Source organism: Gigantopelta aegis, chromosome 8 (assembly GCF_016097555.1).
Source record: "Gigantopelta aegis isolate Gae_Host chromosome 8, Gae_host_genome, whole genome shotgun sequence".
Classification (NCBI taxonomy): domain Eukaryota; kingdom Metazoa; phylum Mollusca; class Gastropoda; order Neomphalida; family Peltospiridae; genus Gigantopelta; species Gigantopelta aegis.
The window spans coordinates 66,629,837-66,654,403 of record NC_054706.1 but is presented as its reverse complement, the minus strand read 5'-3'; the positions used below and the strand labels follow the sequence as shown (position 1 = coordinate 66,654,403).

General features: G+C 34.8%; 1 protein-coding gene across 2 annotated transcripts; it reads left to right on the top strand.

Moving 5' to 3' along the window:
• Positions 1-1,011: 1,011 nt before the first annotated feature.
• On the top strand, positions 1,012-12,059 carry LOC121379897 (cyclin-dependent kinase 1-like). Of its 2 annotated transcripts, none has more exons than XM_041508567.1 (7): positions 1,012-1,095; positions 5,885-5,950; positions 6,242-6,398; positions 7,177-7,471; positions 9,736-9,899; positions 10,199-10,340; positions 11,310-12,059. In XM_041508567.1, exons 2-7 carry the CDS (start codon positions 5,914-5,916, stop codon positions 11,421-11,423), a joined length of 909 nt encoding a protein of 302 aa, XP_041364501.1. In that variant the 5' UTR covers positions 1,012-1,095; positions 5,885-5,913; the 3' UTR covers positions 11,424-12,059. The 2 variants fall into 2 exon arrangements, with proteins under 2 accessions (XP_041364501.1, XP_041364503.1); XM_041508569.1 differs by lacking the exon at positions 1,012-1,095 and adding an exon at positions 1,367-1,385.
• The last annotated feature ends 12,508 nt before the right edge of the window (positions 12,060-24,567 follow it).

Genomic DNA, 24,567 nt, shown 5'->3' with positions numbered 1-24,567 from the left:
AAAAGCATGTGTATGTGCGTAAGTGTGTGCATACACGTGCACTTTAGTTAAAGATGATCGGTTCAACCATGTAATACCAATAGGCCCTATAAGTGAACAATTGTAAGGGTTTTTGTTTTTGTTTTTAAAGGAAATTGCATTGTGCTTCTGGTCGTCCTTGTTTTTGCTTTCAACTCGAAATACATTAGTCTCTATGTGAGAGGACATTCAAATATTACTTAACCTTCAATGAGGTAGGTGTTATATGGCGTTACAGGGGGTGGATGGGTGTACTGAACACCGTTACGTAACACACTAAGTCTTAAGTCTTCTTCTTTTTAAAAATATTTTTTTTTCTTTTTTCATAAACGCTATGTCATGTTTAACGTAGGTAGTTAGAGCAAGACGTATACACACAATTTCTCTCAGTCGGCCTAGTGATCGCCCGAGGTGCTTGTGTCGCATGATCGAATCACCTCGGTGGATCCATTCAAATGATTGGGTTTTTTCCTCGTTCCAACCAGTGCACAACTGTTAAAGGCCGTGGTATTTACTTTCCTGTCTGTGGAGCACTGGCTGGAACGAGAAATAGCCCAATAGGTCCACGACGGGGATCAATCATAGACCGACCGCGAATATACATAAATTTTGGATTCCAAAATAATGTGGCACTTTGTCTAGAATGTTTATATTTGTAAATTCCAAATTGAAAAGAAACCCTTCGACTCGCTTGCTTTTGTTCATTCTGACGAGTATGTCAAATCGATATCGAAGGATTAATAAAGTATTTTCCAAATGATTAATACAGTTTTTTTTCTACAAAAGGGCACTAAACTAAGTTTAAGTATTTTAACCATACTGAATCTATATAATGTAAAAACGTGTGAAAAATCTCGAAATATTCCGATGTTATTTCCGAAAATAGACGAACTACAAATCTCGAAGTTTCTCGTTGAATACGAGACGAAGCTCTTGCACTGTAGCGACATCTGTTGAGTGTTGACTGTTGACAAGGACTCCTTTCAAAGCGGGATTCTTATTGGTTCGTTCGAATATACAGGGAAAATACATTAATTTTAATTGGCTATTTCGAACAAGTTATTTTGCAGAGGTTTGGTAGGCCATAGCTTTGTTTTGTTTCCCTTTTGAGATACATTTATGCTATTTTAATACATTATTGTAGTATTTTTGATGTTAATTATAATACATCTATGACATGAAATTCCCACTTTGTATCAATTTTAATTAATTTTTCTTTAGGCATGTTTGAACGAGTTCGTTGAATGCCCAGTCCACTTTGCATTGCAGTTTTACTTCGCTTGGAACTGTAGACTGTGTAGTGTAAATCTTTATCATGTTTAGTCGGGTAAAACATAGGTACACTGGTTGGAGTAAAGTGTTAAGAGGTGCTAATACTTAGTCGGAATATATGGTACTCCTAATACACTCACCCACCCCTCACAGTCGCTTTTGCTTTATACTTTTAGATTCATTTTACATAAAACTTATTAAAAGCCCGGGCATTGTCACGATTGTGAATGTGTGGATATTTTAAAGCCAGTTATAATTAGCATGGTTATAAACTTCTTTTATGCAAAGTCAAACGAAGCCACATGTAATAAACATGGAGCTATAACATATTTGGCATAACAATGAGTTTAACACAGGAAAATAGATTTACTATTTAGCAGAGCCTCATTTACACAAATTACAGAGCTCTTAAGTTGGAACTTTTGCAAGGAGTGAGATTTTGTTTGGTCGGAGTCTGACATCGTGAATCCGAATAAATCGGCATGGGAAATAAGCGCGCTGACAATTGGTCACGGTTCGAGATTCTGACCAATAAACAACCTGGACACCTATTATATGATTTTAATGCCTTACGATGCTTAACCGGGCTGGCCGGCAGTCAGAGGCTTGTTTGTCGGTCGTCAGGGTCCAATGAACAACAAAAAATATATATGCAGGGGACAATATTTCGAAATCTGAGGTAACCGGAAGTCGGTTCACATGGTTTTTACCTAGGTAACCAATTGTTCAGTTACGTGAATTATATTTGCATAACCTGATCGGTTACCTGAAAGTTACGTTGAAATTATATTTTAAATACATAACTTTTTAGCTCAAACATGAAGTTAAAACAAAATACAAAAGAAAACATTTTATAAAACAGTTTCTTTAATGCTTGCAAATCGAAACCTGTAGATGTTTCTTTTGTTTTTGTACGATCGTAGTGTTGTAGATTAATTATTATTATTGTTATTATCATTATTATTATTATTCACCACTTGCCATCGGGATCGCAAAAAGTAATCTTTAGTTGCCCGAATCTAAAAGCCACTGTCCTCGGGCATCGGACCACCGTATTCTAGAACCTCTGTGCAGCTTGCTGAAGTTAACACTATTAGCCCAGTACTGAAACAAAATAGATAAATTTGGAGAAAAAATGCCCATTCCCTGGATCCTCTGAAGAATAATGCAAAACACTCAGTCACTCACTGGTGCATGATTAGACTAATAATATTTTTATATATAAATAACAAATAAAGGCTACCATTTGTCACTGATAATATGTGAAATTTAGTATACAGCAGATTAAAAAACTCGCACCAAAAACCCAAACAACAAACGTCCAGTTCCTCTGAACTATAAAACAGGCTACTCATTGGTGCATGATTAGATTAATAAAAATAAATCTTATACTAACATAAAAAGAAAGACCACAATTTGACACTGATATTTTGCGGTGGCTATGCTACTTTCACTTTATGGATGGTACTGCAGTGACGTTCCAAATGTTTCTTATTTGAAGGGACACACCCTAGTTACGGCTAGTTGTTAACCATTACGGCGTTGTTTTTCGCTATTAAACCCATTTTTTTCACAAATAAAATTGCACTTTACTTACCGTTTATTATTTAGAATTTATTACCCAATCGGTCACTCATAACGGAAAATATTTTCCATATTTTCTCAGTGAGAAATATTCTGCATTGGTCTAACGAAGAATACTATTGGACAATTTGACGCTTACAAACCAATGACGACGTCGGTACTAACTATGACGTCATCACGATTTGGCAAACACAAAATGACGTCATTTTTTAAAAAGAGTTTGCGTTTATGGCTCTCTGTTTTTGGTGTTAAATTTATAACAAAATGTCATTTTAATGCAATTGATTATAGATTTTGTAGCAGAATAAAAATAACTTGTTTTTGAAAATAATCTATGAACGTGATTAAATTACAAAGCTATAGCAATTGTCAGAACAGTGCGTAAAGTGGTTTACATCGTTTCTATACAGGTTGGCCTTCGTGCATGTGCGTCAAAAATAAAGGCTTTTAGAGAAAAATAGCTTTGGTAATATATAGAATAACAAACTCGGTACCAGTTATTATCAAATTTATGTCCCTCATGAAATAATTTTTATTTGTCGGGACATAAATTTAATAATAACTGGTAACTCGTTTATTATCCTCTATATACATTTCCATTCACCTGAAGTGTTTTTTGGTAATCCTGGTTTTTGTAATACCACAAAATACATTTTTCGTATTTCATAAATCGCACACACGTCTGAGAAAAAAACGTTGAGCAGACAAGGTCTAATCTATTTTTAGAGAGGATATTTCAATGTCACAGACGTTGGTATATCACGTGACCGTTATCATTTTGGTTCGGTTTGTTTTCTCGTGCACGGTTCGCGCAATCAACATCCGATTTGTTGTTGTTCATTTGTGAGCTTTTTCTTCACAGTTCTTGAACATTTTCAGTAACTAAATTTCAGACAAGTAAGTGTCTCAATACAAAACGTTACAAACCCTTAAAACCAATAATTTTGCTAAGTCTTACGATATCTGGAGAGGGGCTACATCCAGGACAGAACAGTTGGAACATGTCCAGGAGAGGTGAAATGAACGCACCCCAAGTCTGTGAAATTTGTCGTGACGTAGGCATTGTTGTGCTTCGAGCGACATCTACCGGTGACATCAGAATACTAACTTTCAAAATTATTTCAAGCAATTGGGACATGGGGATTCCCATGGTATTTATCGATATAAAACCTGCTTTTTCACTCCATTTGATAAAAACGTGATTTAAGTGTGTTACAGGTTTGTAGATTAATTATAATTTATTTTTGCTGGAGTGAACTAGGGTGTGCGGCTTTAAAACTCATGTGATGTTAGTATTTTTCAGCTTTTGCGACATTTGTGAATTTTTGTTAACGTTAAAACCGTTTTCAACCTTTGTAGAATTATAGACAATCCAATATTATGTCTACTTATATTCCTTTTTGAGATAAAATAGCAGCAGGTAATTTAGGCGCCTTAGCGGACCGTGCACATTTCTTTAAAACGTTTGGCTCGTCTCTATTCGGTCGCAAGTTACAACCGATGCAATATACCGTCGTCTACCGGTTTGCCGCGCATCAAGTATCTAAAAATCAGTCTAAAACATCGGGTCGGAATACTAGTAGTATGCCTGAATGAATAAACTTCCTGTATTCGTGAAGTTTGCAAGTTTTAAGTTCTGAACGTCTGCAGGTCACGAAGTAACCGATTTGCGGTTCGTGTAAATTTAATTTTGCGTGAAATATTGTACCTTGTATATGTATATATTTTTTTGCTATAATGTTTAAAATGCATGTAAAAATCATGTGAGAGCGTGACACTACATTCAAATGCGTGAGACTTGACAGCACTGCATTTATCCATAGGTACCCCCAAACAGAAACCCCTAATACAAATACTATAGTACTCTTTATTATGTAACGTTACTATAACATATCTGACGTTAATGTTTCTAGATACTTGTGCGTTTTAACTAAGTCAAAGGCATGCTTTCCATTAATGCGATTCTGCATGCAGGTTCTTTTTCATATCTGCATTTTCACAATTGTAATTACTATACAAAATTTGACATCAAGGAATCTTGAGTATTTTACGCTGAAAGTAAATACATTATGACGCAGGGAAAATTTTGCTTTTAAAATCTTTTTAAGTGATATTTCTAGTGAGTTGAAAATGGATAAATTAGCAATTACTGGTTAATGTTTTTAAATTATGTAGCTATCCCTGAAACTGTGTAGTGAATTGTGCCACAACACTGAACAAAACGTAAAAAGAAATTGGTCATAGATCAACTTTTTTCATTTGCTGAATGCCAGTGCATGGAATCGGCCCATATTTTATCGATAAACTCAAATATACCAAATTGCATTAATGGAAAGGGGCCTTAAGGGACTGGGGGTCAACTATATCATCGACTAGTGACCCACTGACACTGAAAACTGGGAAGTGGACGGCAGCCTTTTTTAATGTACATATGTGTTTGGGCATGATGTTTATAAACTAGAGTGGGAGTACACCTCCTGATGCTGTGTTGTATCAGGACAGACAATTTATTAGAGGATTTTTCTTGAAAGAACACAAATTTCACACTACTCCTTGAACTGAATGCTATAGGCTGGTTTCCATTCGGAAGTTTGGAGAGTGAAAGTGATTTATAGTTTGCTTATCAAAATAGATATGTTAGAAACTACATCTTTGTGAAATTTCTTTAGCATGCTTGATTTTGGTTGTTGCGGGATATCTGGATCCACAGGTTTTGCTTGCCCCCCACTGAAAACACTAAATATAAATTAAACACTTTTGAGCTAAATACGGTCCAGTTTGTATTTAATAAGATGTACCATGATATAAAAAAAAAACATTTTAATTTGTTCTAAATATAATAAACAAAATGAAAACAAACAAACCTAAATTGCAGCTTTGCAATACTATGACAAATTTAGTGATATTAATTTGTTTTAATATCTATGACAGAATGTGGTTTCTTTTGTTTTAAATTTTATAATAATTGTATTGTGTTTTAATTAAACTCTTCTTTTTTTTGATGTTCCAGGTATCAAACGTTCATAAAAGTATTTAGGTATGGAAGATTACACAAAGATAGAAAAGATCGGAGAAGGTAATTTATCACTTTTATTTTGTAGTCAAACTGATGCATATGATTTCCCCCCCTGGTACCCCCACCCCCCCCATGACTTTGTTTTTACTGTCCTGGCTATTGAAAAGTGAATATAAAAGATACTCGCAGCTTAATGGTAGATGTAGCCTTTGTAGTTCCCCTGCCTCCCTTGGCCAAGTGTCGAAATAACCATGTTAGAAACCACAGTCGTAGTTTTAAAATATTGGGTGAGATGAGGGCCCAAGGGGGTGTAACCAGATGATTTGTGATATTAAATGTGCTGTGTTTCAGGCACATACGGCGTGGTGTACAAAGGGCGTCACAAGAAGACCAACCGGTTAGTTGCCCTGAAGAAGATTCGTTTGGAGAGTGAAGAAGAAGGTGTTCCGTCGACCGCAATTCGTGAAATCTCTCTGCTCAAAGAATTGCAACACCCCAACATTGTGTGGTATGTTTCATTGTTCAATACTAACAGTTATACCCACTCCAGTTGCACTCGGCTGTTACAGATCTATGAAAGGGGCATTTTAGACCTTAAACTTGAGAATGTAGATTTTAACCTTGTAGCCACAAATTTTTAAGGCTTATCTTAGCACTACATTATCGTAAAATATGGGGAAATGTTTTATAAACTCAGCATAGCATGATATTACTGATCCCAGATTAAGCATTGAATTTGGGGATCGGGGTTTTATATATTCCCAGTTTGGAATAAAACATACATTTAAATAATTACCATTTTCTATTATATAAAGATATATTTTGAAAACGATTCATAACTCTTATAAACAACCCTTCCCTCCCCTATAACATTTCATGCTGCAAAATAGATGTATTAATTTGAATAAATACAAGTACATGTATAATATTACTCTTTTAAATTGTAACTTAGCTTTAATGAGAATTTTTTGGGATGAAACTAAAAATTCCCAATTTTTTTTAAAAACAAAGGTCAAATTCCCAAAAGCAAAGCCATGGGTGTCAAGTCAAATTTGCGAAATAAAACCCTTGGGATGGTTTTTCAGGATTTCGCCAGAACCATAAACATAATATAATATAGAATTTTGGGGATTCCATCTCATAATCTTGTCGTCCTGTGATTCGTGGAAGCACCGAATCAAACTAAATTCGAATGCAGGGTTTCTGCCACAGGATAAAACTGTTATGGCACCATACCCAAATTTTTTGGCAGAATTGTTTTACATCAGTTTATTCTTTATTTTTAGCCTTGAGGATGTCTTGATGCAAGAGAGTAAGCTGTACTTGGTGTTTGAATTTCTTTCTATGGACTTGAAGCGATACATGGACACGATTCCGTCGGGGAAGTTCATGGACAAGATGTTGGTGAAGAGTTACACGTACCAGATTCTACAGGGCATTCTGTTCTGTCATCAGCGACGCGTGTTGCACCGTGACCTCAAGCCACAGAACCTGCTCATAGACAATCACGGGGTGATCAAACTGGCTGACTTTGGGCTAGCGAGAGCATTTGGTATACCGGTTCGAGTTTACACTCACGAGGTAAAGCATCTGTTGATACAAGTCCAAAGATTTTTTTATTAGTAACTAATATTATATTACACAGGCATCAACATAAGTCAACATAGGTCATTCAGGTTTAGGGCTCAAAATAGGAAGCAAAATATGGCCTGTTATTTTTTTTAAATATCAGGCCAAAAGAAATATGGCCTGCTAAAAAAAGTATGGCCTGCTGGAAATAAGACAGCACATTGGTGACGAGAGGGTTTGAGGGTGTGTGGAAAATTGGGATCTTTGAGATGTATTTTAGAGCAAAATAAAATAGAATAGAATCACATGCTAAATAGCAGATGGAATAATCATACATAATCTGTCTCTTGAAAAATGCAGGGGTGGGAATTCTCCTCTGATCAGCTGTTTTCCTCTTATGGAATATTGCGTTTCCTTGCATTTTAATCGTTCTTTCCTCCAAAATTTGTCGGATGGCACAGATTTTAACCTAGGATTTCACGAATTTCTGGGACCCTTCTAGATTTCCTCTTTTACAGTTCACCAAAATTCCCACTCCTGAAAATGACTGGCGATTTTTTTTGTAATTTTAGCAGATGAATTTCCTTTTCACCTGCTAGGTATAAAAAATGGACTGCTTTTCGAAGGCTGCTATTTCAAGCGCTGAGGTTACCAGATGGTTACTACATGGTGTTCTCTGCCAAATCTTGTTAAACTAAAACTACACATACAGTATCGGTAAAGTGATAACAGTGACATGAATGAATAACAAGATATTAATGTGTCTGTGAAGGAATTTTATAGTAATAACAGGGTTGAAAATTAACATGAAAACCATAGTCTCTAGCAGGGCCGTTGAAGAAAAATCTTACTGGCCCTTCTCAAATTCAACTCAAATTATCACGTTCATATTTAACTGCACAGCCAAATTCAAAACTAGAATGTTCTTTGTTGAATAATAACCATGTGATCATCGTATATAGTCCATTTGCTTCAAAAGGAAACCGATGAATTGGCATGTAACTTCATAATGAATGAAGTTAAAATTCATATAAAACATGTTATTAAGTTTTAAACCCATAACAACTCAAATAACACTTTTTGAAAAAATGAAATCCAGTATAAATAAAAAAGTTTCTTTATAAATTTCCATTAAATTGTGCATATTAAATGTCATTTTTACTACATGGGTGAACACAAAATGCTAGAACAGCCAAGGTATGCAACTTGACTTGCATTGTCTGAAGTAAATAAATAATACAGTACAAAGAGAATCAAGTTAGAACTCTGTATGATTTAGTATATACAGGGATGTGAGAGCTACACGGGAACGCGTAAATGCGCTTTTCCATTTCGTCTAAAAAAAACAAAAGCAAAAAAACTTGATGTTCAATGCTGTTAGTGACACAAGGTTGAATTGCATGTTTTCACGGTTTCAAGTTTATGATGTGTGCCTTATATTATAAATTATAACTAGTTTAGATTTGTTAGCATTGAATGCAATTTTTTAACCATTTTGTGGCGATGCAAGAGCGTAACATTTCCAGTAAAGGATTTCCTAGGGAGTGGCTGTCCTATAGACGAAGCATGCACATGTGTGCCTTTAATTTGGATATTGTAAATGTTACAGTAGTAGGCAACTAATAAAATAAATATTGAAAGGAACAATAAATCTGACAAAAAACACACCAAATAAAACATTTTAGCAAAATATATGATGTATCGTATTACAAAGCATAAAAACATACTTATTGTTTATTACAGTAATATTTGGACGGTTATGTCATCATGTAAGTTTGCTAATTTTCAACTCTGGTAATAATAATTAAAATATAAGTATGTCGTAACCTTAGGTAACCAGTCCCATGTTTTGTTGTAACCTGTACATGGGTTCTCAGACACATTGCTTATTTCATTGCCTTTTACAAATACTTTATACAGAATATATATTTAACTTATATATATATTTTTTTTTTTTTCTTTTACATTTGCAGTTTTTTGTGTGTATTTTTTGTGCTGGTGAGTCATTAAATGTTCATTCTCTTAGATCACAGAGAATGTAAGTATAACAGCGTTCACATGTGATTTGTCTTAGCGACTAATCAGATATCTATAAGACAGATGTTATTCCAATGTTGGCGTTCTAACAGTACGATTCGATAGCATGCAACAAGTCAGTGTGACTAATCTCATAATAAGAACTCCTTATAACATAAATGATGAGTAACAGTTAAACCTTCAGTTAGAAGTATCCTGTGTAATATATTATCTCTGAGTGTTCTGTCTCTCTACTTCAGGTTGTAACTCTGTGGTACCGGGCCCCGGAGATCCTGCTCGGCTCACCCCGCTACTCGTGTCCAGTGGACGTCTGGAGTATTGGTTGTATATTCGCAGAGATGGTCACGAAGCGGCCACTGTTCCATGGAGATTCCGAGATCGATCAGCTCTTCAGGATATTCAGGTGTTTTAACTTGCATGCTAGCACAGTTGTGTATACACATGGGAACATTTTTTTCATTATCGCTTCACAATCCACTATACAAGTTTTACAAATTGCTACACCGTTCTAAAATTTTATATATGGCCATAAAAATTGGTTGGGTGTGTTTGCTTCTATTGATTATGTTTACCACGTGATAAACTTCACCTCTAGTAATACCATGCTCTCAATGGTTGAATTACCTGTCCATCCCCATGCTTATTTTCAGTTTGGGAAAGCCACTAATTACTTATTGAATACAACAATTGTATTTGTTTTAGAACAATGGCAACACCCACCGAGGAGACGTGGCCTGGTGTGAGCAGCCTGCCGGACTACAAGCCAACGTTCCCGTGTTGGAAGACGAACCAGCTACACACTGCCGTCAAACAGCTCGACAACGTAGGGCTAGATCTCTTACAGGTACAAACACAGCATTGCTTATTAGTCCATACCATCCAGGTGGAGGGGACCATAGGTTTCATTTTCGTCTGTCTTTCTGTGTCTGTCCCACATATAAATGTTTGTTTTGGGTTTTTTTTTTTTTTTTTCAGAATGCCTTGAGGTATTGAGCTGAAATTTTGTGTATAGCTTTATCATGTACTGTTACAGATTAAGTTTAACTTTCATGGTGATTTATCATTTTTTTTTACTGTTGTGGACCTTGAACTTTGGAGATATGGAAAAAACAAGTTCCAAACTTTTGTTTTGCAATGCCTGAAGATATTGAGATGACCCCTGCGCGTGCTGTAACCTCACCGTGGTGCAGGGGTGTAACATTCTCTTTGAGAATGGCCAATACAGCACAAATTGAAGTTTAGAGTAAAATTCGGTGTCCGTAAAATTCTGTGATATTTGTATTTGTATTTTTGCACAGTTCTCTACACTGTTTTTGTTTAAACCTTGAATTTTTATATTGATGTTGATCATCACTTTATTTATTTGCATTACCATAGTTTGACACCCAATAGCCGATGTATTTTTCGTGTTGGGGTGTCGTTAAACATTCATTCATTCATTCATTCATTCATTCATATTGAGATGAAATTTTGTGTATATAGCCACCTACTTATTTCAAACAACCTCCTACTTCCAAAGATGATGAACACCTTTTCATTAGGTCATACAGCTTGGGCAATAAAGTACATCCTCTGTTAAGCAGTTACTGTGATTTCAAATCACTGAAGTGTATCTTTGCATGCATATGTAAGGATGAGTAATTCCATATTTTGTGCTTCTAACAAGACTAGTCTAAATTTGAACATTTCTTTGACTTGCAATAATTTTTTAGTAATAATTTACTGAATTTTATATGTTTTGTTGATGCTTTGGATACAAAAAGTGAACTATATTTATTAAAAGTTAATTTTAATTTTTTAAATTTTATTTTAGAAAACTTTGACCTATGATCCTGCCACAAGAATATCGTGCAAGAATGCTTTAAGTCATCAGTACTTTGCTGATTTGGACAAGTCTGTGTTGCCAGCTGCTCAGCACATTGCATAGGAATGACTATGACTGTCGCACTCGGGCTGGAGCTGCAACACAGACATGATTAGTGCACAGTTTACGCAGACAGTTTTATTTATAAGCGGGTAGTTGTGTTGACAGAGGGACCAAACGATGAAATATGTGATACTGCCAGGCCACAAATCCACTATTGGAAGGAGAAACGTACAAGATTCAGAACCAGATAAAAATAACTTGTATTTAAAAAAAAACCCACCAACGATTTAAAACTGATCAAAATCCTATTTTTATATTTATACTGAGGGGGTTTTTTTTGGGTGGGGGGGGGGGGGGGGGGGGGTCAATTGTCAAAACTATACTATTATTATTTTTTCTTCTACATATTATTCTGTTCCTAATAGTTTATCTATATGGGTAACATTGTTTATTGCTGTTCATCGAAACACAACCAGTTGCACCAAGGACAACATTTGAATAAAGTATTACTTGCTGCATCTTCACAAGCCAGGGTATGGTACCATTTCATACAAAATGCAGAGATGGGGTAGGACATAGCCCAGTGGTAAAGTGCTCGCTTGATGCACAGTCTGTCTCAGATCGATCCCTGTCGGTGGGCCCATTGGGCTATCTCTTGTTCCAGCCAGTGCACCACAACTGGTATATCAAAGGCCATGTTATGTGCTGTCCTGTCTGGGATGGCGCATATAAAAGATACCTTGCCTAATGGGGAAAAATGTAGTGGATTTTCTCTCTAAGACTATATGTCAAAATTACGAATGGACAATTATGAATGAATAAATGTGCTATAATGGTGTCACTGGTCAAAACAAACTTTAACTTTGAAATGCAGTATACTATAAGGCATGGTACTTTGGTACTTTGGATTTACAGAAACCTTGGGTCTTAAAAAGTACAATTTTATAAACATTTTTAAAGTATGGACAGAATTTCTTTAATTACAAAAACCAATGCTCTTTACTGATCCAAATAAAAGTTAATAACAAGGGAATATAAGTAATGGCTGAAAATTTATTGAGATCCAGCAGGGTTTTTGTTTTTTTTAAAGTTCAACTAGTTATAGTAAACACTTTTTGTTAAGCTGGCCATGTACATTTTTTATAACGAATATTTGTGTCTGAAAGTATATTTGTGTGATTCTGGTAATGGGAGGATATGACATCATGTCCATTATATTATGTATACATGATTATGCTATTCTGCGAGATTGTGAAATTCCTACATACAGGTCCAATATTACATGCATACTGCTCATTCATGTCTGCAAATACACGTACACACATCCATATGTACCTTATTCTCTTTTCCAACTCATAAAATAGTTATGTCTTGTGTATATATATATATATATATATAGATATGTGTTAAATATTGATAGCAACTAGTCCTGTAACTAAATCAAACCTTGTCGGGATTATACGTCTTAATTTTTTTTATTACACATATTGAATAGGTGTTTAATTTTTACTGCTTTTGTGATATTTTTTATGGGACAGGTAGTTGTTTGAAGATCTCAAAATATTTCATCAGAATGCCATATTGATGTCACTTCTCAGAATAATTATATATTGCTGTCATTATTTGAGTGTACTAGCCGTGCCATTCTTAGAATGTTCAATTGTTGTCATTCTCAGAATGTCTTTTTGTCGTGTCATTCCTATTATTTTGACTGTCCTAGATTTGCTGTTCTCAGAATGGTAAAGGAGGTTGTATGTGTGAAAAGAAAGGGAAAAAAATGTTATCAGATACTGAGATAGACTTATTATGTATGAATCCAAAAATAATAATTTAAAAACAAAATTTGTCCTAACAATTCATAAAACCAGACCATGCCACATTGACACCAATAATGCATTTAAGCCAATGGGAGATTGTAAACAATGATGGACACTATATCATGTCATTTTAAGTATTTGAAGCAGTCTCCATTACTGTACATCTCATCACAGAAGCCTTAAAATATTTATAGTTCATAATAGCTAGGTGATACCTTTAAGTAAAATTGGCTGTACATATATCTTGTAACTGTTGTATTTTCACATGGATGCCACTGAGAGAAGAAGAAAAAGTGACATTGAAAATATTTAATATTGAAAAATGCCATTAAAAATGTATATATATCGTATACGAATTTTGTTATTTGTTTGAAATGGTTCCAGACTGGGAGTGTGTTGCCATCGTTAAGATCTTGCTGGCTAATAGATGATTAATGACTATAATTACAAATTCAACACGTTATTCAACTACAAAATCAGTGGCTATATACTAAATATGTTTCCGATCATTCTATAATCTTCATTTTATATTTTTTGTATGCTCAAAATTATTGGGAAACCAAATCTAGAAATTCATTGAATATACTAAGCAAATAATACAATATAGTATGTAATTTTAGTCATGAAAATATCTTACAAGGACGGAACTTTGGGCAGTCTAATGAAAAGAGAAGTGTTGTTTTTGTAATAAATCTCGTTTGTTTGAATATTCTTTGCATATTTATTATTCTCCCAGTCGGATGGACAATATACATTTTGAAAATATCTTCTCGGGATGAGAATATTTTTCCTATGTTTCAAAATGAATAAAACGGACATTAGAATTGGTACTGAAAATAGTAAAATTCTTTGCATTGATCCAACAAAAAAAGAATGATAAATCTTTCCAAATGTGGGGGAGTTCTTGTAAGAGGAAATCATGTCATTTTATTTTATTACATAGCTCAGGGAACATTTTGTTCAGTGTTTTGATTAGCTATGCAAGTATCGGAGATCGCTACACAGAGTTGCTTATAATTTCCAACTAGAAATATTGCTAATCAAGATTTTGAAAACAAAATGTACCCTGTACCTATTCAGTCTTATAATGATAGACATTTTAAAACCATATGATAAATTTGTTGTATTGTACGTTTTGTGGTCCTCCCGGGGCTTTTTTTTTATGGGGACTTTTTATTACATCATGTACAAATTACGACACATCTCGTTTGAAACTTAATTTTTGTTACTTAATCATACATTATTTAAAGGAATTTACAGATTCTTAATGTTAAGTAAATCCATGAAAGGAGTATTGGTATTGATCATAGATCTTTTAGTATTAACTTTTTATTGGAGGGGAGGAATGTAAAAACATGAAAATAATGCAAAATTTTGCATTATATAATTGTTGAATGGCCTCAGGACCATTTAATTGTATACATTATTATTTCTGTGCTAGTATCTAATTAAGGTTCAAGCACTCTCCTGGGCACACACCTGGGTCGTCTGTCCGTCCAGGTTAGTGAGCAAGATGAGGGTGCAGGAGTCCCAGACATATTTTTTTTTAGGATCCTATAAAACTCCTATATTGAGATTCATTTCCTATATTTGACTCAAAATGCTGATGAATAAAACATGTTACCGAGTTATATTCGCAGTGAATTCAGGTGCTTTGAATGTGGGAGATGTGTGTCAAGTGCCAATCAAGATGCTGCTCACCTGATGAGGTGAGGAGGATGTATTACTGATACAAGATGCACCAACTTTCAAAAGTATCCTGGATATTGGCATGGACTGCTGGTAAGCCTTGGTATATATTTGTTGAGGTAGTAGATAGTATCTTGCCTATAAAACTCCTATATTTGACCTCAAAATTCCTATAGATCTATATTTTGGTATGCAAATTCCTATATTTTAATATGTGGCTGGGAGGCCCGAGGGTGTAGTGGTGTTACACCTACCCATTGAGTTGTAAAGTAGCTCTGGGTGGGAGCCGGTACCAGGCAACGAGTCCTGTACCTACCAGTCTTATTTCTAATGGCTTAACCATGACATCACCGAGGTCATGTTTAGCCATTTAGAAAGTCAACCATTGATGCTACTCTGGATTTATGGAGTTAAAACAAACTATTAATTTGTCAAATGTTTTAATAACATTCCAGTTTTTATCATTTCCAAGCCAGATATGTACATGTCAACAATCATAAATCAGAAGACAAAAAAACTATTTACACATAATTCAAATATATCTTCTTTCTTTCATGTGCACCAATTTCTCTTCCAAACAACTGAAATGCATTCCATACATTAACATTTTAACAAAGATAAAGAAAACCCAGGAAAAAACCTATTTTACTACAAAATAGAACAAAAACAAAACAACAAAGAGCTCTAATCCGGTAAATATCCCTTTATACAAATCCATTATGTTTAATAAATAGTAATTATTTATTATTCTCTTTTCCATGAATACAATTAAATACATGATTGACTGTTCTTGCATTGTTTTGCTGTTAAACTGATGAGCTATTAAAATATGAAACTCGGATATTGCCAAGAAAGGCTGACTATGTTCAGCCATATTAATGTCGTTTTCACAAGTAAAGATACCTACATCAGGCTGATATACAAATTATTATACTACCGACAAAAAATAAGGGAACGACTGATGTGAATGTAACTAGCGTTGACATGCACTGTTACAATACAGTGGCGTTGCATCTGAACACTTCATCTGCTCAAAATGAAATTTCACATCATGCATGAACATCATGTGATGCACGTGCACACAGAAGATCATGTGTATGTGCTTATCGTGGAACTCACAATCACCGATGCAAGTGAGGTAATCACATGCGTGAAAATGGTCCCAAGACAATACCTTAATGAAGAGACGAAATGGTGAATTGTCGGTACGTCAATATGCCAAGTTGCCCGAATGTTTGGTAAATCAAAAAGTGTTATTTCTAGATTGTGAGATAAGTACCGTCAAACTGGCGGGGTTGCAACGAGACCTGGAGGTGGCAAGCCTAAAAAGACGACACCTCGACAAAATCGTACCATAACATTAATTGCTCTAAGCAATAGATTCAAATCAGCTGCTGCTATCAACAGTGAATTCCGTACAATAACAGGAAGACGAATTTCAACATCTACTGTCAAGAACAGACTCTACAAAGCCCGCCTGAAAGCGAGGCGTCCTCTGAATGGCGTGACCCTAACAGCTCACCATAGGCGGCAACGATTATGGTGGGCTAGGCAACACCAGGGACGGACTGTGCGACAATGGCGTTACACCATGTTTACAGACGAATCGAGGTTCTACCTCAGATTCACAGATGGCAGAAAACGATGTTGGCAATGTAGCGGCGAGAGATATGCCCGGGCTACAATTCTAGACCATGATCGGTATGGGGGTGGTAGTGTCATGATAAGGGGAGGGATCACACATGACAGGCGAACAGATTTGATTATTGTTAATGGAAATTTGACTGGCCATAGATATCTGGACCAAATTTTGCGTCCTGTCGTTCCAGTGGCGAGAAATATTGGCAGAAATTTAGAATTTCAAGACTACAATGCCAGACCACATCGCGCTCGGATAGTCACCGATTACCTACGACAAGGCATACCGACAATCGACTGGCCCGCTAAGTCCCCCGATTTGTCCCCTATAGAACAGAATGAATGGCAGGCAACCATACGTACATTAATCAACAGTATGCCATCAATGTGTCGAGCAAGCATCGCCCAAAATGGTGGGCACACCAGATATTGATATACACGCCCCAAATTGGTTTTCCAGACGTTAATCAAAATAAAACATTCACGATCATTTCACCCATTCCCTTATTTTTTGTCGGTAGTATATATGAAAGTTAATCGTTAAGTTAAACAACTAGAATAGATGGAAGTATATGAAAAAATTAAAGCTGTTGGTAACAGGGCAAGTTTGTGATCACCAGTCAAAACAAATTAAAATTCATCACGCAGTATATTGGTATATTTTTAACATTCATTATTTTACTGTTTACATGTATGCTACGGTATTATTATTATTATTTTTTTAAACCTATGACACACAACTGTTCAAGACTTCAGCCACTAAACCAAATAAACATCCATTGTAATGCTGCATATTCAAAAGAACATGCAAGGAATGTTTTATACAGACACAAGGATATTTATTGGAAGGAAATGATTTATTTAACAACGCACTCAACACATTTTATTTACGGTTATATGGCGTCGGACATATGGTTAAGGACCACATAGATATTGAGGAAGGAAACCTGCTGTCGCCACTTCATGAGTTACTCTTTTCAATTAGCAACAAGGGATCTTTTATATGCACCATCCACGGCCACGGCGTTTGATGTATCAGTCGTGGTGCACTGGTTGGAGAAATAGCCCAATGGGCCAGATATTTACTGGGGTACGTACAGTAACAAGAAAGGACTAAAATTGTTGCTATGATCTCACTTAAAATATTCAACATGTAAGTGCACCTCTTTTGTTTTTTCTTCGTTTTTTTTTTGTAAATATAAGTTCTGTTCAACAATTACATAATGCAAAATCTGGCACTTTTTATAGCTCCATGCAATGCTGAGGCTACCCTCCTTGGAATATTGGATTTATTTTTGTATTTCCCCTTTATTTGGTAACAAATACTACTGGTAGATTTGTTACAAATATGTTCTCCCCAGTAATATTTTGTAAATACCATGTCACCTCCCTCTCTCCAAGAACATTACGTAATTGTTGACAAATGATCATAATTGCCAAGATTAAAGGTACATGGTCTTCTAAAATCACTGTATAGTATTACAGGTTGAAACTTATTGTTTATAGCTTAGACTACTAATTTTTATACACAAGATGGGATCTACCTCCATCGGTACAGCGCTCGCATAGTAGGATCTAATCACCTTGATGGAACCATTCTCGGATTGTTTTTTTATCCAGTCCCAACCAGTGCACTACAATTGGTATATCATAGGCTGTGGTATATTTTTGTTATTCTGTTTATTACTTCAGCTATTTGTTCATCTTAAATCGTGTTATTTACACTTTACATAATGTTTGGAGTATTTCTATAACTTTGTAATTTTAAAAAAGAAGAAGCTATATTTATCTTATAAATAAAACAAATTGGTTTGAATTGAACAGTTCACTGTGTAACCAATTAGTGGTTTGCATGAATTTAAATTTCTGTAAGCAACATGAATAGACTAACTGTTCACATCAAATACTGTGCCCTGAAAACAACAATAAAATTTAAGAGGACCAAGTACCTTTACAATAGAATCATAATTCTAATTAATTCTTTAATAAGTATGATAATTCTGTAACCTGCACCACCAACTATATTTTGCTTCTTTTTTTTTGTCTTTCTTTTTTTGAAACAGACTATGCTTAATAAATGAAAACACAGTAACTTTGTTAAATGCACCGGGATGACTTTTGCAATGCAGTAAACTGAATTAATATTGCAATGTGTTTTTCTCACAAATATATTCGTGACGTTCTAACTTTTATGAACAACTGTTGGTATTTGCAATAAAAATAGTGTAAGCATACAAATTTTGCGACCTGAGATTATGTGTGAACAATGCAAAATGTAGCCTACAAGAACAGTCCCCCCCCAACCCAGTTTACAGTACTTACATGTTTGTTTACCTAGCATGTTCTGTGGAGGCACAGTTGGTGAGACTCAATATCATAACTGAATTTGATATGTTTAAACTTATACATAAACATGTACAACACAAAATAGTGCATACCTGTAGTGACCACACAAGGAACCAATTCAATTGTTCTTAACAGAATGCCTTTATATAAAGATTACAAAAAGAAAGGACTTTAAAGAACTAATAAAGTTGTGCCTAACCATTCAGTGCATTTTATAAATATGTCAAGATTTACAGAGCAATTGGGAGGTGGGGGAGGAGAAGTCAGTGGAAAAGGGTGGGGGAGGGAGGTATACATTGTGATTAATACAGGCGTTACTTGAGATGGCTGTGAGATCTATGCCATGGAAATAATTATTTTAAAGTAATTATTAAGCCTTTTTAATCTTTATACATACATACATACATACATACATACATATATATTATAATATAATTATTTAATTTAATAATTATTTTATCATTTTGTGTTTGCTGAACTCACTAACCCTATAATCAAATAATGTGTTTACAACTGAACACTTTTGAATAATAATCATTATCATAATGGTAGTTAATCTTATGTGTTATGACAAACATGCAAAGTCTACCATTTTAACAAAGGATCAAAAATAATTGTGTAAAATTTAAAATATACGAAGTGTTAATTTCAAATCACACAAAAAAAGTATTTAAAAATGCCTGAAATAAGGCTAGCAAACTATACCAATTTGTTATGTGATTTGGAATTACATCTAAAACACATTCATTCTTACAAACACATTCATACTAGTACATATCATAAATTGGTAAATAGATTCAATATTCATGCATAAGTTGCTAATATACAGTAATGACATTGTTTGCATTATATATAATATAAAGCAAACTTATTAATAAAAATAGCACTCTACCTGTCTAGACTAATTAAAAATAGCATCTACTGGAACACTAATTCAATAAACGCTTTTCAATTATCCCAAATAAAAATAATACCCAGTTCATTAAAAGTGAACTCATCTTTACTTGAAATGGGACTCACACGAGAACGATCAGCTGAACAAAAGATTACTCGATCCTTTTTGCTCAGCTAATAGCATAATAACAATTGCCGAAGCTAGATTGCATATGACTGTCACACCAACATCACAGTGACACAGTTTTAAAATCATGTGATATTAATGTGCAAGTTAATTATTTCAACACAACACTTACCAAAATTGCTTGCATATTCAAGCTATCAGCTAATCAAAGTCTGAAATGCCAGTAACGTTTTGCTAAGTTAATAGCTCTCTTTTGAGGTAGGCTTTATTTGGTCACATAGTTTGTTTTGTTTAACAACAACACTAGAGCACATTGATTTTTTAATCATCGGCTATTGGATGTAAAACATTTGGTAATTTTGTTGGTCAGTTTCACCCATTCCATAAGTGCAATAATGAGCGACTGTCTCAAAGGTATGACCAGAATTTTTTTTAATTTTTTTGTTGTTTAACGACACCACTAGAGCACATCGATTTATTAATCGTCGGCTATTGCATGTTGAATATTTGGTAATTTTCACATATAGTCTCAGAGAGGAAACCCGCTAAATTTTTTCATTAGTAGCAAGGGATCTTTTATATGCACCATCCCAGACAGGATAGCACATACCACAGCATTTGATATACCAGTCGTGGTGCACTGACTGAAACAAAAATAGCCAAGTGGTCCAGTCGGCTATTGCATGTTGAACATTTGGTAAATTTGATATATAGTTTCATTAGTAGCAAGGGGTCTTTTATATGCACCATACCACAGACAGGGCAGCACATACCACAGCCTTTGATATACCAGTCGTGATACACTGCATGTAATCAGACAGGATTTATGACCAGAAAGGGAATGACTACTTGGCCAGCACTGCATAGTCCACGTACACCAGGTTAGCTGATGCCAAGAGACTTCAAATGTCAGCAAACGTGGAGCATCGCCCTGTTACGTATAATGTAGTCCCTTACCAAAAGAAAAATATTGCGCTTCACCATTCAACTCATCATCAATGATAGTAATAATATATTTGTGATGACCTAGTAAAGCAAAAATGTTTGTGGTGTGTCCCCTCAAACCCCCCCCCCCCCCCCACACAAAAAAGAGAGAGACTTGAACTTTCAATACACATTTTTAACACTTGAAAATAACATTCATTAATTTATATTCTATTTTAGCAAAATATTTGTGAACTGTTCACAAGAATTTAATTCAATACATTTTAGTAAGGTTCAAGATGCAATTTGTTTTTCTTTTATAGAACTGGAATATCACATGAACAGTATCCAAATGTCAAAACATTTCCTACCAGTCTATTAAAATAGGGGGAAATTTGGTTAGAGTTGAGGTAAAGTTGAAAAGAAAACATAAAATTCATCCTTTACATTTCACACTTCTCTCTTATTATGCATTCAGACAAGCATACAATTAATCACACAAATAAAATGATTACGATTTCATATGGTAATTGCAAATTAAATTAAAAAACCTCAAATAATCACACTAATCAATATTTGATTGAAAGACATGTAGAAAGCAAAACCAACAATTCGCAAGTGACATCAAAACAGCTATGATAATAGACAGACTCCATGTCATATACATATTATACACATCACATATTGCAAATGTTTTACCTGAAATTGTTATTGTAAGAAATTCAACAACATATTGCAATCCTGTAATAGTATACATAAATAAATTCACCACATGAATCAAATGTTGTTATTTCTTAATCGGCACTAAATAGATAACTGAATGTGAGCCAAACTCAGTAATGAACACAGCTTACCAAGTATTTAAACGCTTCATTTATACAAGGCTAAATCAATTAATATCTATAAAAGGAAATTTGAAAATGTAAAGAAACAAATGCTTTGTTGCTGTTGTCTGAGCGATACTTCAGTATTTTGTGACCAAAGTTTACTAAAATATTTATTGAGCATTTACACAGAAACTAGTACGCACACACGCATGCACGCACACGTACACAAGCACACAATTCTTCTGATATTATTGCAAAACAATTGCATAAAATTGATTTCTAAATAAATGTTTTTTGATGAAATTTAATTTTATCTTCAAAGATGAGGCTTGGTTTACTTGAAATGTAACAAATTATTTGGTTTAATCTGTTAACACTGTCAAGTATACCTAATGAAACCACATTACTATGCATACCGTAATGTCTAAGTGAAATAATGGCATTATAAAAGAAAGACTATTTTATGAACACGGTAACTGACTGAAATCTGTTTTTGTTCAGCAAGTCAGTTGAAATACTATAGCCATTTTCAATTTTGTACTGAATTTGTGTGCTGTCATAGTGAGCTAAAACCTGCGTAAGAGATCACTTTGTGCCAACAATGTATTCTCATTGATATCATACAGACGTAACAGATAAATCAACCTCCACTGAGGGGATTTGAACCAGACTCTCAGTGTGAAGGTCCAGTGCTCTACCCACTGAGGTGATAAGGGGAAATTCCCTCTAGTTGCTGCCAGATGGAGCTCTTTATACCAACACCGGCCTCTGTGGTATCATGGTTAAGCCATCAGACATGAGGCTGGTAGGTACTGGGTTCACAGCCTGGTACTGGCTCCCACCCAGAGCAAGTTTTAATGACTTAATGGGTAGGTGTAAGACCACTACACCCTTTTCTCTCTCAATAACCACTAACAACTAACCCAAAGTCCTGGACCGACAGCTCAGATAGTTGAGGTGTGTGACCAGGACAGTGTGCTTTAATCTTAATTGGATAAAAGCACAAAAATAAGTTGAAATGAATAAAGCTGTATCCTAACCCGACACATGCGATGTGAGTGATGCAAGCGACGCAATAATATTTATATCCTAACCAGATGCGACCATAACGACAGACTTCTTTTCAAAATTGTTATCAACAGTTGAAACCGCCATGTAAAAGTTGTTTGATTAGTTAATATATGTTTGTCGCTCATGTCGACTACATCAATCTGTTGCGCCGTACGCGTGCGGTTAAGATGCAGGTTTTGAAATCAATTGTTTCGAAAAAAATCACTCGTGTCGCATGCGTACCTACACTACCGTACAGATTTCTAGTTTCAAAATGTAATTTTCTCAGTATCTAAATACTGGTACATACATTCTTATGATGGGTTTTTTGGTGTGTGTTTTTTTAAAACTAATACATGAATGTTTACTTGCACCAGATCTGTGAGCAACATTCAATACAAAATTTAATGTTACATATTAATAAAACAAAATTAAAATGTGAGAAGTGTACATAGGAATGTATTAACAGAAAATACTGACTAAATGTGGAGGTTTTGTCTTTGAGATAATCAACATAACTACATGTTAAAACAATCATCTGCATAAGAGTCCGATGATTCTGGTGCATTTCATTGTGACCTTTCACAGGTCAAGCTAGGTATAACTTGTAGGGTGAAGAGACTTGTCCCTCTTAACATTTCAGACTGAGACATCTCCAACAGGAGGAAGACTTGATTTTATTGTTCTTAAAAATATACATGAAAAGAACTTGTATTAACCGTATATTAACTGAATTTTAAACATTTAGTCCTAAATTCACCATCAACTGACGTTCGCTGTCAGGGTTTCTACCAGAGGGTAAAACGGGTATGGCGCCATACCCAAAGTGTTTTGCAGATTTTTTTTTTTAAGTTAATGTTTTGACAAAATTAATTACTCTTGTCATTACTGTATGAGTTTCTTAACCCTAACCCTAAATTTAACACATTTTTTTTTGAGGGAGCCCCCCCCCCCCCCCCCCCCCCCCCCCATACCACCAGTTGACTGTGGTTGCATTCAATTCCATAGTGCCATACCCAAAATATTCTAGCAGAAACACTGGCTGTTTATTTTTAAAAGTTTGTATGGCAACTCAGATCTTATTTGTTGTTTTAAATGCAAATTTGTTTAAACAACGAGGGCAGTATCTACAGAATTAAATATCCCACTACCATATACTTGTATGGTGTTAAATTCTTCTCTCTTTTTTCTCTTTTTAAAATTTAAAAATAAAATTCATAATTTGGTGTTGACTCTTTTTATTTTTTTAAATTAGGAAACTAAAACTAATTAAATGGAGAAAAATATGAAAACTTAACAAAGAGCTAACTGCAAAATTTATACATTAGTATATATATAACCAAACTAAACTCACTGTTAGCAATAACATTAATCAACAACGATATGGCGAAACAGAAACCTGTACACAAGACAGTAAACCACCAAATAAAATTAGAGTTGCCCTACATATTACAGTAAAAAAACATTTCACAATATAAATTTATTCCACATCTACCTGGCACTGTTCAACTATTTGCTTTAAGTTACCTGGGGCCTAATTCACAAAGGTCTCTTAGGCTCTGCTAGACAACAAAGCAGGGACCACAAAGTTGCGAGAGTTTAGTGAATTAGGCCATGATCTTTACGACATCCAATGGTTTTTCTAAGAACTAAATAATATAAAATTCCTTGAAAAACACTCACAATCAGGCACATGTATAGCAGTGTTCCAAGAATCGAAACTTCCCTGCTCAAACAAAATTCCTTCTTTTTCTTTTTTACATATAGATTTTTGGGGGAGCACGACCCTACTCCCCTCATCCTAGAAACTTCACTCATCACAGTCTAGACCCCCCTGCATACATTCCTGCACACACACATGCAACATTCTACATATTTGATATAAACATAAG